The sequence below is a fragment of the Heterocephalus glaber genome, unplaced genomic scaffold (assembly GCF_053883595.1).
Source record: "Heterocephalus glaber isolate CG9 unplaced genomic scaffold, H.glaber_assembly_v1.0 deba00001463, whole genome shotgun sequence".
Classification (NCBI taxonomy): domain Eukaryota; kingdom Metazoa; phylum Chordata; class Mammalia; order Rodentia; family Bathyergidae; genus Heterocephalus; species Heterocephalus glaber.
The window spans coordinates 11,775,155-11,789,369 of record NW_028258310.1 but is presented as its reverse complement, the minus strand read 5'-3'; the positions used below and the strand labels follow the sequence as shown (position 1 = coordinate 11,789,369).

Genomic DNA, 14,215 nt, shown 5'->3' with positions numbered 1-14,215 from the left:
AAAATGTCAAATGATAGACTCTGTACAAAAGAAGTCTTCAGAAAAGCAAATTGTGATGCTCAAAGGACAGACCTGATCATCCAGCAAACTTGGGTAAAAATACTGGCTTTGCCATCCCCTAGAAATGTGACTTTGGGCAAATAATGATCCTTCTCTATCTTGGTTACTTCATATGTAATAATGCAAGCACTGTCAGCAATTAACTTGTGGGTCTGTCAGAGTTAAAAGCGTACATAGGTCACCTGTTTGGTCAAGTGAGCTATAGCAAGATGTTCTTGTCAAATCTTCAAAGTAGCAAATAACAGATGATTTGATATTTTCTTATTATTGTCCAAGTCCATTTTTTTCTGAATTAATTATAGTTGAGCAACATTTTAACTTGGATTTTTGCATACTTTAGGAGATAGTTTTGATAGAAGATAATTTGAGAGAAGTGGGGATTTAGATTTTAGGTTTAGGTAAATCACTTGCTAGCTGTGTGGGCTTAGGAAAAGTCTAAGTTAGTGTCTAAATTAATGTCTCTGAATCTTTTTTATGTCTCTTATCTACTGTACTTTGTGTGCCTGCAAGAGGCTACAAGCTGCAGAGCAAGTTTCAAATTATGGAAAAGAGCCTGAAAGAAATTTTGAGTAATTCTTGACATCAACTTATATTCTTCTTTTTAAAATAAATATTTTATTTTTAATTATTAGTTTAATTGTACAAACTTGCAGGGCATCATGTGATGATTTGATACATGTATACAGTGTGCAATGATCAAATCAGGGCAGCTCACACATGTCTTTATACTTTTTAAAATTTTTTATACTTTTTTTTGAATAGTATGTAATAATTGTACATATTTATGGGATACAGAGTCATAAATCAAACCATAGTCTTCTTGAATCTCTTGTCAGTCTGTTCTTATAAAGAAGGACAAAAAGACCCAGTCTTTCTGTAATCCAGGTAGCCCTTCAATACAGACCATGCTGTAATCCTATCAAACATGCAGAAAATTCTTAGTGTGAGCTGAAAATTATACAGATCTTGTAAAATTTATGGTAAAATATGTCATTACCTATATCCCTGCCAAGCTTTTTGCATTCACTGATTAAAAAAGGTCCTAGGAAACTATCTAGAAAAGTTCTATTGGAATTTGAGATTCAAATGGAGATTAGTTATGGCTCCCAGAGTTCCAAAAGAACCAAACTACCAAGGTATCATATGACCCAGATACCTCAGTGCTGACTTAGCTGCAGCTCAAAATGATGCATGTGAGTGGTAGCTTTGAGAAAATGTAAATTTTGATGCCAAATTTATCAACCTAGCATTTTGTGTGAAAAAAAATTAGAATTGAGAATTGGAAATGCTGCAATGATTGTTTCTGGAATTCTTCTGTCCCAAACAATTTTAGTATGGAGCCCATTTTGATCAAGCATTACACAGAAGACATGCTCTTCTCACTTCACTGTGAAACAAGGTGGATTTTCATTATCAAGAATTTTATGCTTTGTCAGAGCCAAAGTGAAAACTTCCAGGCATTCAGCAGCTACAATTCAAAGTATTCCTTAATGGTCTCAGAGCCATGGGCTATATACAAGTTGATCTTGGCAAGCAAAACAAATTCAGGAGCGCTTTTCAGTAATAATGAAAATCTCCAGGACATGCCAACAAGGTGATCTAAACAAAAGCTTCCAACAATTAAGCAGATAGAGAGACAGATGTTTACATCAATGTGAGGCCATGTGAGCTCTTGGGTCTGTCAAGTCCAGTACGTCAGATTCCATAGCTATATATTCCAAAAGGAGTCAAGATTATATGAGGAAGTTGTACCTGTTATTTACCACTCTTTCCATGCAGTTATCTCAGAGAAGGCTAGAAGTTTGAAAACTACATTTTCCAGACTTCCTTGTCTGTTGGCTTTTGATTATCTTTTCTAAATGAGAGGTTCAGAATGGGAAATTAGGTGATGAAAGAAAAAAGAGAGTCACTTTTCTCCTGTATCTGGAGGTGCTTTCCGTGGGGACAACAACAACAAATGATTTCAGAAGCAAGAACCCTGGTGATGGCCACACCTCTAACAGATTCATGCAGTCTGTAGGGGCTCATGAGGCCACTTGACCTCTGGTTAACATCTCCTTCTTGCTACTCTTCTAGGGAGCTTTGTGTCCAAATCCCTCAATTCAATCTCCTATTTCTTGAAATATGTACAACAGTTTCTACTTTCTGTACTGAACACTGATAAATACAGAAGAAACAATCAAGTCAGAAAAATACTTTCCTCTAAACAAAATTATCAACCAAGGGAATAATTGGATACAAAGAAGAGTTGGCTGTATTCAATGTAGCACAAGATTAGGAGTCAAAAAGACATAGATTTAGTCCTAAATCCTCTCCAAAACAGGAATGTGCCAGCCTTCATGGAAGTTATAGAGTACAGAAAATGGTGCTGAATAGGTTAGAAAACAAGTAATCTCATTCTAATTAAGCCTTTTATTAGCCCCAGTATTGACAGTCTTCTCTTACCATTGGAGTCTAAATTTCTGCACCAGAGAATCGGCACAAAGAAAAGTATTCAAAAAAAAAAAATAGGACCTACAAGGTTAGCCAGTGGATACCAAATTTAAGCAATGAAGAGCCTTAAAGAGCATAACCATTAAATAAGAGTCCTAGAGATAATAAATGCCTATATCTCCTTTTTTTCCTTCATAATGACTCAAGAGAATGTTTGCCATTTATCCTATGCCTACCACGTTCAAGATACTAAGGATTTTACCTATGTTACTTATAAGTCTCAAAAAGGTTCTACTTTCAGATGTCAAAACTGAAACCTCAGAGAGATTAACAATTTATCCAAGGTCTTAAAGGTAGTGAGTGGAAAAGTGGAGACAAAAATGTGTATCATGCTATTTCCATAAATCACACTCTTCCAGCAACCCATGGTGCTGCTAGTTGAAATTATTGTGGCGACAGCACTTTGCAAGTTATATAGTGTCACACCCACATAGAAGATTGCTACTTTGGTTCCACAACCAGCACATTTCACATATTGAGGAAGACCACGACTTTGGAAATAGAAATGTGTCATCATCCTTCTGATAGTTTGTGACATCTCTAGCTTGAGGTCCCTTGTGATTCTGTGAGGCATAGGGGTTTTCAGGACAGGGTCAGTTCCAGCTCATATTCACTGTGCTCTTGATCTGATCAAATGACTTAAAAGAATAATCACCGTTTTATCAGTCAAGCAATAAAGCTGAGTATTATTCTCATTTACATTTCTAAAGCAACATAAAAATATCCCCTTTTAAAAGGTACCCACTCACTTTCTCCTTATATGCTAATACATGTCACAGTTTCAGAGCTTGAAAGATTTCCTGCAAAACCTTTCACTGCCTTAAAGTCACACCTGCTCACAATTCCAATTGCCAAGTTACAAACATGAATTAATGCTGGTTCCAGATCAATCCCATATTGATAAGTCTTTAAGGTGTCCAACTTGAATGAACTGATTTCAAGTTCCATGAATTATTTCAAGGCTTTAGAATGTTTAGTATTAAAAATTCCAACTTCATCCACAGACTTCTGTGAATCATAATATGTATTGTCACCAGTATTCATAATCAAGTCAAAAATTAACTCCCCTGTTTAAAAAATGGGTGTCTCTGTGCTAAGTCTGGGTAATATCAATAAAATTTTGTTGTCATATTGACAACTAATTAATGTATCAATTTGAAGTAATGAATGGCAATTTAACATCATGACAGAATTAAGGTAATTAATTCAAAGCTACTTACTTTGTTATGTTTTATTGATGTTGATATATATAATATATATATTTATATATATTATAATATATATAAATATATACAGGCACTTGCTTTTATATTAAGATTATGTTTTTAATTTTTAAGTTATCCAAATTTGTTATTCAGATTTTCTATTGCATACAAAATTTATGATTTTAATCCTCTGTTCAGAAGTACTTAGTGACTCCTCATGCAAACAAGCTTTACTAAAGGGAGATTAAAGAAAATTATCCTAGTGAGGACACAGTTCCTTCCTGCTTTCTTCCTTCCTTCCATCTCACTTTCCTTTTTTCCTTTCCTCCCTTCCTTCCTTCTTTCCTTCCTTCCTTCCTTCCATTCTTTCTTCCAACAGCTTACAAAAATGAAAAAATACAAGATTTTATCAAGAAAGCAAATTAAACAAGGCATAGAGAACAAAAGAGGGAAATAAAATGAAAAGGGATGTTATAGCCACAGTACCCACCTAGAGATCAGCTATCCTTGCTAGTAGCAACTATAAATTTGGCTTTCAGTTTCCTGCCACCCTAGCAAAGGAAGGAACATACTATTATTTATAGGATTCATAGTTCTTATAAGATGCTTTCTGGTTGCTAATGAGAAACATTAATAAGGAAGCACATAATTATTTTGTAGAGAAGAAACAGAATCTTAAATGAGGATGTTCTTACTGAAGAAAGAGAAAACCCCAGAAACTCCAGGGACAGCAAAGTAGGAAACTGTAAAGAACCCAGCAGGAAAGGAGTTGAGTCAAGGCTGAAAAAAGCTGCAAAGAAAAAGAATCAAAATAGAAAATAAGACTTTCTTTCCTCAAAGTCTGGTGTCACTATCTGTGGTAGAGAAGCTTCTAAGTATAAAGTTGTACATATATATGGGTGTTCCTTCACCTATTTATCTCCTGCGTGAAAGCTGTACTTTCTGGAATTAGAAACTGATAGAAAATATTCTTAGAAGGCAGAAATTTTGAAGTGCAATAAACAGCAGGAAGTAAAGGACAGGACAGAGCCTGGGCTGCTTTCAGGGATCTTACTGGAGCTGAGGAAAACCACGTCAGTGAAAGATCTTGTAGTGAAATAAAACAGAAATGTGAGCTAACTCTGAGGTCAGAGGGGTAGTTTAGGGTGACAATAACATCCTTGTGGGTTTACGGATAGGATAGGCTTGGGGTGGGGAAGCTCATTTCCCAAATGCAAGAGGATAAAACGTTCTGCAAAGAGTAGTTGCTGCAGAATCAACAAAGCCACTCTTTCCATTTTCCTTTCATCAGTCCTTCTAAAAGAACAGCTGTCTCCTCCAGAGCCCCAAGAAGGAGCAAAGAGACCAAATAAATAAATCAGGTGTCAGGTTATCTAGAAAAAGCTGGCTGCTAACTGGTAAGCTTGTGAGACACTATTTATCAAGGGACAGCACTTGTCTTTCCAGCTAGGACCTGATTCACTGCACCGTTTCATCATGAGTCAACCCATCCTACACCCACTGCTCTCTCTGCAGTACAGCCCTAAAGAGGAAAATGCTTGCAATGTGTATCTTATTTCTAAAACCAAGACCTAGCATTCCTTTTCTTTACTCTTACCTTATAGTTCACACAGAACATAGCTGACTGTATATCTTACTATTAGTGTTCTTCTGCCATAGTATTCATCTCTATTTACATGCTTGTTTTCTAGTGGGACTGTGAGAGCCTAAGGAACAAGAATTATCTTACTCATTCTGACACATAGTTTAGGAATGTAATTAATGCATGAAATACAGAAATGTAATGACTGCATCTTCCTAAGGTTGGCAATTTTCCCACTTACTGACTCTCCCAGAAATACCAAAGTACTTTTTTCCAAACATGGTCTTACAGCATTTTTCACCTTAATTCTTTGAGCCTGTTCATGGTAACTTCCCCCAAGTAAGCTTTAATTATGTTAGTGTTATTTAGTTTAATTATGTTATGTTAGTGTTAGTTTCTGATATTTCTAGCCAAGAATACTGACACATACAGAACAGTAAGGATCAGACTGGATTAGCAAACTCAATTAAAAGAAGACACAAACAAAAAATGAAATGGTCAGTATGGCTGACAAAATACTTAAATGTAAGATTTTTTTATCCCTAAATGTCAACTAGGACTTCTCTGTCCCTTAATATCTGGCAAAAAATGGAACCCTTCTGTTATACAGCCTATGGAAGAGTGAGACCTTCACTCGGATTTCTGAAATTTCTCCACGATCTTTGTACTCTCCCACCACAGTGTTCCTATAGGGCATCCATTCACAAATAAGCATTCTGTCTTGTAAACCACATATCTCTCCCCAGACAATGATTTCAGCTCAGTCACCTCTCTAATTTTTATACAGAGGCACACACACATACACATGTAAATGCACATACATATTGACAAAAATACTTATAGTATAACAGAAGGCAGAATAGATATATGACCTTGAGCAGGTTATTCACTCTTTGTGTCTTAGCTGCCACACATTGTTACATGGAGGACAATAATGGTACAGAATTATTTTAAAAATTGAGTGGGCTAATACAAGGTAAGTTTGTAGCTCATGATGACTTTGTACATATAATATAACAAACATTCAATACTCAATTTATAGCCATGCTAGAACATTTTCCTGAAAGGCTGAGTTCTGGGGAGATCAGCATGCATACATATATCTGTTTTGTTGCATTTTGTTTTGTTTTGTTTTGTTTTCTGCCCTAAGTGCTCTCAAAGCTCCATATAGCTGCTGTGCTCTTGGTTGTTTTGTCCTTGCTAAGCAGAGACCAGACGGTCCTTCTGGCTGTCCTGGAAATTTCTTCCTCCTCTGTTCATTCATTTTTCTCTATCTTCAGAGGAAGTAAACTTATTCTTTTGTGCCTGGGATACAGCCCCTCCAACTCTCACCCTATTATGTAGGCATTTGACCAAATAAAAACATCCCCTCACCAAAGAAGAGCTTCTGCTTCCTCCTATCAAAATGATAAAATGTATTCTATCTAGTTTCACCTAGAACATCAGTTTCAATACCCTAGTCATTTGCACAGTACTACTATGGGTTTTTCTCCTCACATTCATTTATTAATAAATATTTTTAAATTATGTATTTTTCTTTAAATTTACTCTTAAATGTTAAATACATTTGTATAAAAAGGAATTTCATTTCAGGGCTCTAAATGAAAAAATTGAATTAATCTCCATGATAAGAAGATAACCTTGGATTAAAGTTTTAATTTTGAAATTAAAAAGTCCTGAATTCATTATTCATTACTAATGATACATGCATCACAATTTGGTGAATGTGAGTCAAGACCTCCTTTATTCTAGACACTGAGAGGCAGTGTTGAAGAGGAAATGAGTGGACGGTCGGTGACATTTGCCTGTTACTAATATTGTGGGGTAGAGGGTGGAGAAGTGAGGATGAACATATGCTGATAGGATCTGGTTAGAAAACTGACAAGAGGGTGATCCAGAGACTAGGTTGTAGGGTGTGGTAGCATCTTGTATTCAGCACTATTGTTCCACAGTACTCCGGAGAATAGCTAATGTTTATGTAATTGAATTGTATTCTGTCATCAGGTTCTAATGCTTCTAAAAATAAATATTTAAAAGCTAGTAATGTAAGGGATTATAATATCAGAATTATCCTTCCAAAAAGTGCATTGTAACCAACTGAACTAGTTTGATACAGTGGAATTTAAAATAATTTTATAAGAGATCACTGTTGACATTGATCATTCTGGCCTTTTAATTAACAAGAATAAAATTGAGATTCTCTGGGTTCCACTATACTTTCCCTATGCAAATAGTTCAACAAGCTTTGAAAGCAAAATTATACACATACCACTGGCTTGAAAATCTGTGTTAAAGTACTAAGAATTTGCATCAAGTTAGTGCACTTAGTAAGTAACAAAATTCACAATGTTTTCTACTGATGGTGCAAACAATTGTGTTGTTAAATATATAGTCTTTTTTTAGATGAGCGTGTACCAGAACACAAGGAATATATACATTCAATGGCTAGCTAATCGACAAATGCCAGTGATTATGCATGCATCATGAGACACATTCTGCCCCAAGGTGTTCCCTGGCAGGATGATAGTGCAATTCAAATCATATTACACTAGAGTTTCTGTCAAAATTCTTGACAGATCCCATTTGTCACAGCTTTCTACTATCTCAAACACAGAGCCACAGTCCCTTGATTTATACCTCAAACAAATTTTCCACAGGTCTCAAGTGAAAGACAAATGGTCCTGCAATTGCATACGAGGATTTGGTTATTTGTTTTTGTTTTGGTGGTGGTGGTGTTGGAAGGATGAACCCAACGCCTTAGCATAGGCTTTATCCCCAGACCTTTTTAAAAAATTTTGAGACAGGGTGTCCTAAGTTATTAAGTTGCCCAGGGTGGACTCAAACTTGAAAGCCTCCTGCTTCAGCCTCAGATCTCTGGAATTACAGGTGTGCACTACCCTACCTGCTCACAAGGAATATATTTTTTAGGGTGTCTTTCAGCTACTGGTATCTATGAATAATCCCAGCTTCAAATGCTAGAAAAGACATACCACTTATTCTTTATTGAATATAATTTTTTACACTAAAAAATAAAATGGAGCAAGCCTTTAAGAAAAACTTCCCTAAAACTCAACTGATTATTTTATCTCCAAGTTTTGCAGGAAATTACAGGAAAATAAAACAAAAACCACTTGGTTTTATAAAACTATATCATACAAACCATCTCATGTCACATAACCATGTCATATAATCTGATGCCTTGGCTGAAGAAAAGAAGGGAACACACTAGAAGATGATGGAAGGAGCTACTCAAATTTATATCTAAAGTGTAGAAGTACAGATAGATATTCTTAAGCCATTTTATCCCATTTAAATGCATCTTATTGCAGAAATGAATATCTATTTTTGAAAGGCATCTCCATAATGCTGCTTTTAGTAGAGGCAGCTGGGAACATTTACAGCCATATTGCACGTATCATTTAAACTGAAATGATAAAATGTTAACAAAACAGTACCACACGGGTGAAACAGTGTGGTTTATTTGAAACACCAAAGAAAATCTACATCCATTAACTCTAACTCTGCTACAACAGATTCTTCAGAAGCTATCCAGTAGAAATGTCAACAATTTACAGCCCAATATATACAGAAATTTAACACACCTCACATTAGCGTCAAGTTTGTCCATTACAGGAAACAGGCATAGATGAGCTGGATTTCAGTGCCCACAGAGTCCTACAATGGAGGAATAAAAAGAAGTTAGACAAGAGAGTAACTTGGGAAAATAAAAGTATTTATCAAAGGAAAAATATCAAATAATCATTGCTTCCTGTTTATTAAGACTTACAGTTTTTAAAATATTTACTAAACAGTATTATAGCAAAAAGCTACTGGCATATTGACGTATGGTAAAGCTAAGTGTTGCAAAAAGTTTCTATATATTCTAATGATCTCCTGGTGATTAAAATTTATAGGCATTTCTTTGTACTCTGTTAATCCATTTATTTGTTATTGTTTGCTCTTCCCAGAAGCATAACTAATTTTTATGTTGCACATGACACTAGAAAGTGAAAATAAGTAACTATATTCTTATGATTAAAATAGTATATTGCCTAAAGTGATTAGCTAATTTGTTGCCTATGAGGATTTTTAGATTTCCTTAAAAAAATATGTGATGGGTAATCATAGTTCTTCTTGAGAATCTATTCTCTTAAGAACTCTCTGCCATGAAAAAAAAATGCATGTACATAGATACATACTGTCTTGAACCCAGGAATCCAGAAACACCAGACTGATCCAGAAATCCCAAACTAATAAATCATATTCAAAGGATGGTTAACTTTCAAGTTAATGAAAGCTCCTCTAGCACAGATCCACCAGCACACACGACTTATTGGAAAAAGGTTCACTGATCTCAACAAAATTGACTCGCATAACTCCACAGTTTCATTTTTGCAGAAGAATATCTAAATTTTTCATCATATTTATTCTACAACATGGCAAATCAAAGAGCACAGGGTCAGATCCCAGCTGTCTTTTCCAGAATTCACCTGAACAAGCCCCTTTTCCTTCTGAGAAACATTCGCATTTCAGTGAATGTTAGAGACTAGAAGAGATCATCTTTGAGCGCACATCCAGCTCTGATATTAGATAATTTTCCCTGCTGGTTTGCTAATCAAATCTTACTAAGAAGAACTTTTAAATCTGTTTATCCAAATAACAAAACCATGAAACTCAGCCCGGGTCCTTAGTTCCTGTCCCTGGGAGAACCAAACACAAGAGGCCAGCAGCCAGGAACAGATTGGCCAACCACCAGAGCTGGAAAGGACATAGGAGATGCTTCATCTATTTCAGTGTTTGTTTTTTAGAGACTCTAAGCCTCATGTGTGCTTCTGTGGGCATTTCCAGAATTACTGCAAATGAAGGCTCAGCCTGCTGGACTCTGAGTCCCTTTCCTTGACTCCAAGAAAAGTAGCTCTGTCCAGGTCTATCTATCTTACTTTTTGAGTTCACAATGACATTTTTCTTGAAACAGACCAGTAAAAAGCCTTGAAGTTAAGTGACAAGGCTCAAATGTCTTTTCTCCTCTCTATAAAATCGTTTCTGAGGTAATTACATTTATTCGAGTGGCTTAAATATATCTTATTCACTGAAGACTCCCAAGGTTGTGTCTCTTGCCTGGGCCTTTCTTAGACTTTAGTTGCCCACCTGACATTTCAAGTTGAATGACTAAACACATTTCAAGTTGAACTCTTCCTTCCCCACCCCCAAGGCAGACCTGCTCCTCCATCTCAGTCAGTGCCCACCATTCACCCAGCTACTCCAACTTCTGTTCCTCACACTCTATAGCCCAACCAAAAGCAAATTCATTCTCTTTTGCTTGAAAATGATTCTTTAATCCTCATGTTCTAATTCCTGTCAAAACTGGTCCATCTTGGCCTGAGCCCCATCTTCTTTCCCTGGAATACTGGCATGTCCCCCTCACAGGTCTCCCGCTTGCCTACTATCAGGTCTTCCCCCAGTAGCTAGAGTTCTAGTGCATCAATTCTAGAGGCTTCTTGTCACACTTAGAGTAAAACCCCAACTCCTTATCACAGCCAACCAGGCCGCCCTGATGCAGCCTCTCCAAACTCAATTTCAACTGTGCCCCGTCCTTCTCTTCTGTCCTCGTGTTCCTTGACCAGCACAATGGACTCTCACCTCAGGCCTTTTTGTTCACCTCTTCTCCTTAGAATTGAAGATACTTCTCACTTCCTCAGGGATGATACTCAAACACCATTTTCTCGGAAAGCTTTCATCTCACCCTTAACTACAATCCCAGACCCTGCTTTCTAAATATTTCTATCCTCTTTGCCCTCCTTTTTTAAAAAATCTGAGCACATACACTGTGTACTCAGTTTCTTTTTTTTTTCACCTGTGACTTGCTTTCCTCACTAAAATACACAGTTTGAGGGGCTATAGGACACTGTCTTGATCACTGTCATATCCTCAGGTTTGAGAATAATATTTAGTATATTATATCCTCTTCATAGATATTTGTGAGTCAAGAAGTGTTCTTTTTCAAATGAGGAAGCTGAGGCTTAGGATTTGTGACTTTCTCATCGGGAGGTAACATATACCATCCCAGAGTGGAATACTTTAACTTTTAAAAATAGCCAAAACTACATTATTTTAACTAGTTGCCCTTTACTAAGTGGTAGAAGTGCCAGAGATTGTCTTTTTCCTCCTCCTCAAATCTCTAAGACTTTAGCTCCATTCTGCAGATGAGGAGATAAGACTGGAGAAACTGACTGATGTTCCAAAGACACACAGCTAACATTTGATCAACCTAGGAACAGACTCATGGCTGTGAATTCCAAAGCCCAAGCTTTATTTTGCATAATCCTTCTCATATCACACTTCCTCTCCCTGCAGCAAAGGAAGACTCTGATAAAAATGGACTTTTGCTATAACTCCGCCTGAATATTTCTCTCTTCCTCTGGGAATACTGTCTTGACTTTCCTTTGTGCAACCACCTTCGCCCCATCCCTAGTGCCAATAATGATCACATCACCAAGGCTGGCCAATCAAAATAGTCTGCTCCTGGTTATAGGCTCCATCAGCTCTTTGGCCAGACCTGTGAAAAACAGCCCTGGATTTCTAGAAAGAGTCTCTCTTTTCTCCAGCGATATGAAACAAAGTGAAAGTGCTGGTGGTAATCACTGTCAGTTCAAGGGAATGCTCATCTGTGAATGACATTAACCCAAAGTAAAGCAGAGCAGCAATACAGAGAATGACAATGTCCTGATTAAATAATTGGAGGCTTAAGATCCAGGCAGTTTTGTACCCAACATTTCCAATTATATAAACCAACAAATTCCTTTTTCCCCTTCTTAAGTAAGGTTGAGTTGCATTCCGGCCATTATTTGCAAAGAATCCCAAGTATATAAATGAAAATCAATATATTAATTGGGATACAAATTAGAAGAAGCAAAACCAATTAAAATTAAAGTTCATCTCATTGAAACCGCATTTGAAAATGTTACAACACAAGGAAAACCTTACATATTTTTAGTAATATACATTGCTACAGTTTCCTTATTGAAATTTAAAATTATTGTCATTTAATAAACCAGCAAGGCAGCATTCTTGTACATTCTGTCAGAGGGAAAAGAAAGTAACAACATAGGAGTTGGTGATTAGTACCTATCTTGATTTGATTAATCAATTACAGTCCTCTATTTTCTGTGGCATTCGCCAGGGAGAACTAATCAAAGCTGTGATTACAGTGGCAACTCTCATAAAGAAGATTGCACAAGGTGATAAGGAATGGAAGGAACCAATGCCTTCATCTAGTACACTTATATTTCTGGGTGCTTAACAAACTTTACAAGCTTTCATGAACAATCTAATTAATTAAAAGCACAAACAACCCAGAGCATCTTCTGTTCTCAGGTACAAGTTGTATCCTGTCTAAAAGTTGTGCCAATTTGAAATCCAACAAGACCTTCTGTGTTGAGTGTGTGTGTGTGTGTGTGTGTGTGTGTGTGAGAGTGTGTTAATGACAGTCATGCTGGACCCTATCATCTCTTCTAAGGAATAAGTTACTATGCCCTCCACACTAGCCTCCTTCAAATGAATAGTTCTAGATCAGGATAAACCAAAACAAGAGTCCAGTAAGTCCTCAAGAAGGGTTGAATGAGGGAATCAAAGACCCTCTCTATCAGGTGAGAAACAAATGAATGTCTCAATATTCTCTTAAGATCATGACAAGCTCAAGCCACCAGAATTACCCAAAACACTGCCCCAAAAAAGTAGACCACAGGAACATACAACTGTGTTAGATTTCTTTGCGCTTCTTTTCCTTGATGGATATAATCAGACTGTGGTCTTTCCTTAATAGAGTCAAGAGAAGAAAGAAAAAAATCATCTCACTTATGCCACCCAATACTAACTTGAGCCCTCAGTTTTCTGGTTTATAAATTTTAAGCAACTAAAGTGCACTCCATCATTACCCTTGTTTTGTGACTCAGAATAGTCTGAAATATTGCCATGGAACAGTCGTTAATGGTTAACAGAAGGTGTGTAGTTGCATCTCTATTATAAGAAGCATGCGCACAAGGCTCAGCTGTAAATAGTCCCCACCTACTGGAATGAAAGATCGATGTAACTTGGTACAGTGCCAACATCTGCCAACCTGGAACTATGTCGTAACCTCAGCTTGCTTGCTTTGCTGCACTTCGCTTTTTTTTTTCAGCTTTAGTTGCATAGATGGATATTCATAATGCATAACTGCCTGGATTGACCATCTTTCTTTATAGAATATGCCTACAGGGATGAAATTTCTACATCAAAGGGCACGGTCCCAGTACCTTTGCTTTGGGAAACTGTCAAGAATAAGTAAAACATTCTTTATCTTAATAGCCAAAGCAAGGGTGGGAGCCTGGCATAATGGAAGGAGTTCTAGGCAAAGGAGTCACAGGGTCTCAGTTCTCAATCTGATCCTGGTACTGACTCACAGTTCTAAAGCAAGCCTACTCACCAATCTCAGTCTCAATTTCTCCAGCTGAAGAATGAAAAGGGACAGGGAGAAATTTTGAGTAACTGCAGGTTCTCAAAAGCTAAAGGAAATTCATATACTGTCTCAGATTCCATCTACCTAATAAGTATAAGACTAAAAGCAGATATTTGATAAGCATAAACTGTTCCCTATTCTGTTGCTGGCTTCAGCATCTCACCACTCTAATCTATTGTCAATATATGTACTCAAACACACAATCCCACCAGGATCACACAAGCAAGCAACCCAAAGACAAAGTTATAAATATCATGATAATTGTGATTTCCCAATAGCTCAAGCTCTCTTGACCCTCATTGTGGGAAAAAAAATTGAATCATCTGAAAAACTCCAACTTGCAAATTCCCACTAAATGGAATAAAAATTCCTCTCCCTTCT

At 36.8% G+C, this 14,215-nt stretch overlaps 1 protein-coding gene across 9 annotated transcripts in view; it reads right to left on the bottom strand.

Annotated features, from left to right (window-relative positions):
• The window catches only part of Htr4 (5-hydroxytryptamine receptor 4), a 171,851-nt gene that overhangs the window by 144,907 nt on the left and 12,729 nt on the right, over positions 1–14,215 (bottom strand). For all 9 annotated transcript variants that reach the window (XR_015438860.1, XM_087180620.1, XM_087180619.1 and 6 more), the window contains one exon: positions 8,943–9,015. Coding sequence is in view for 8 of the 9 variants with exons in the window: in XM_087180620.1 (XP_087036746.1) it covers positions 8,943–8,968 (26 nt within the window). In the remaining variant the exon portion in view is untranslated. The remainder of the gene's footprint in view (positions 1–8,942; positions 9,016–14,215) is intronic.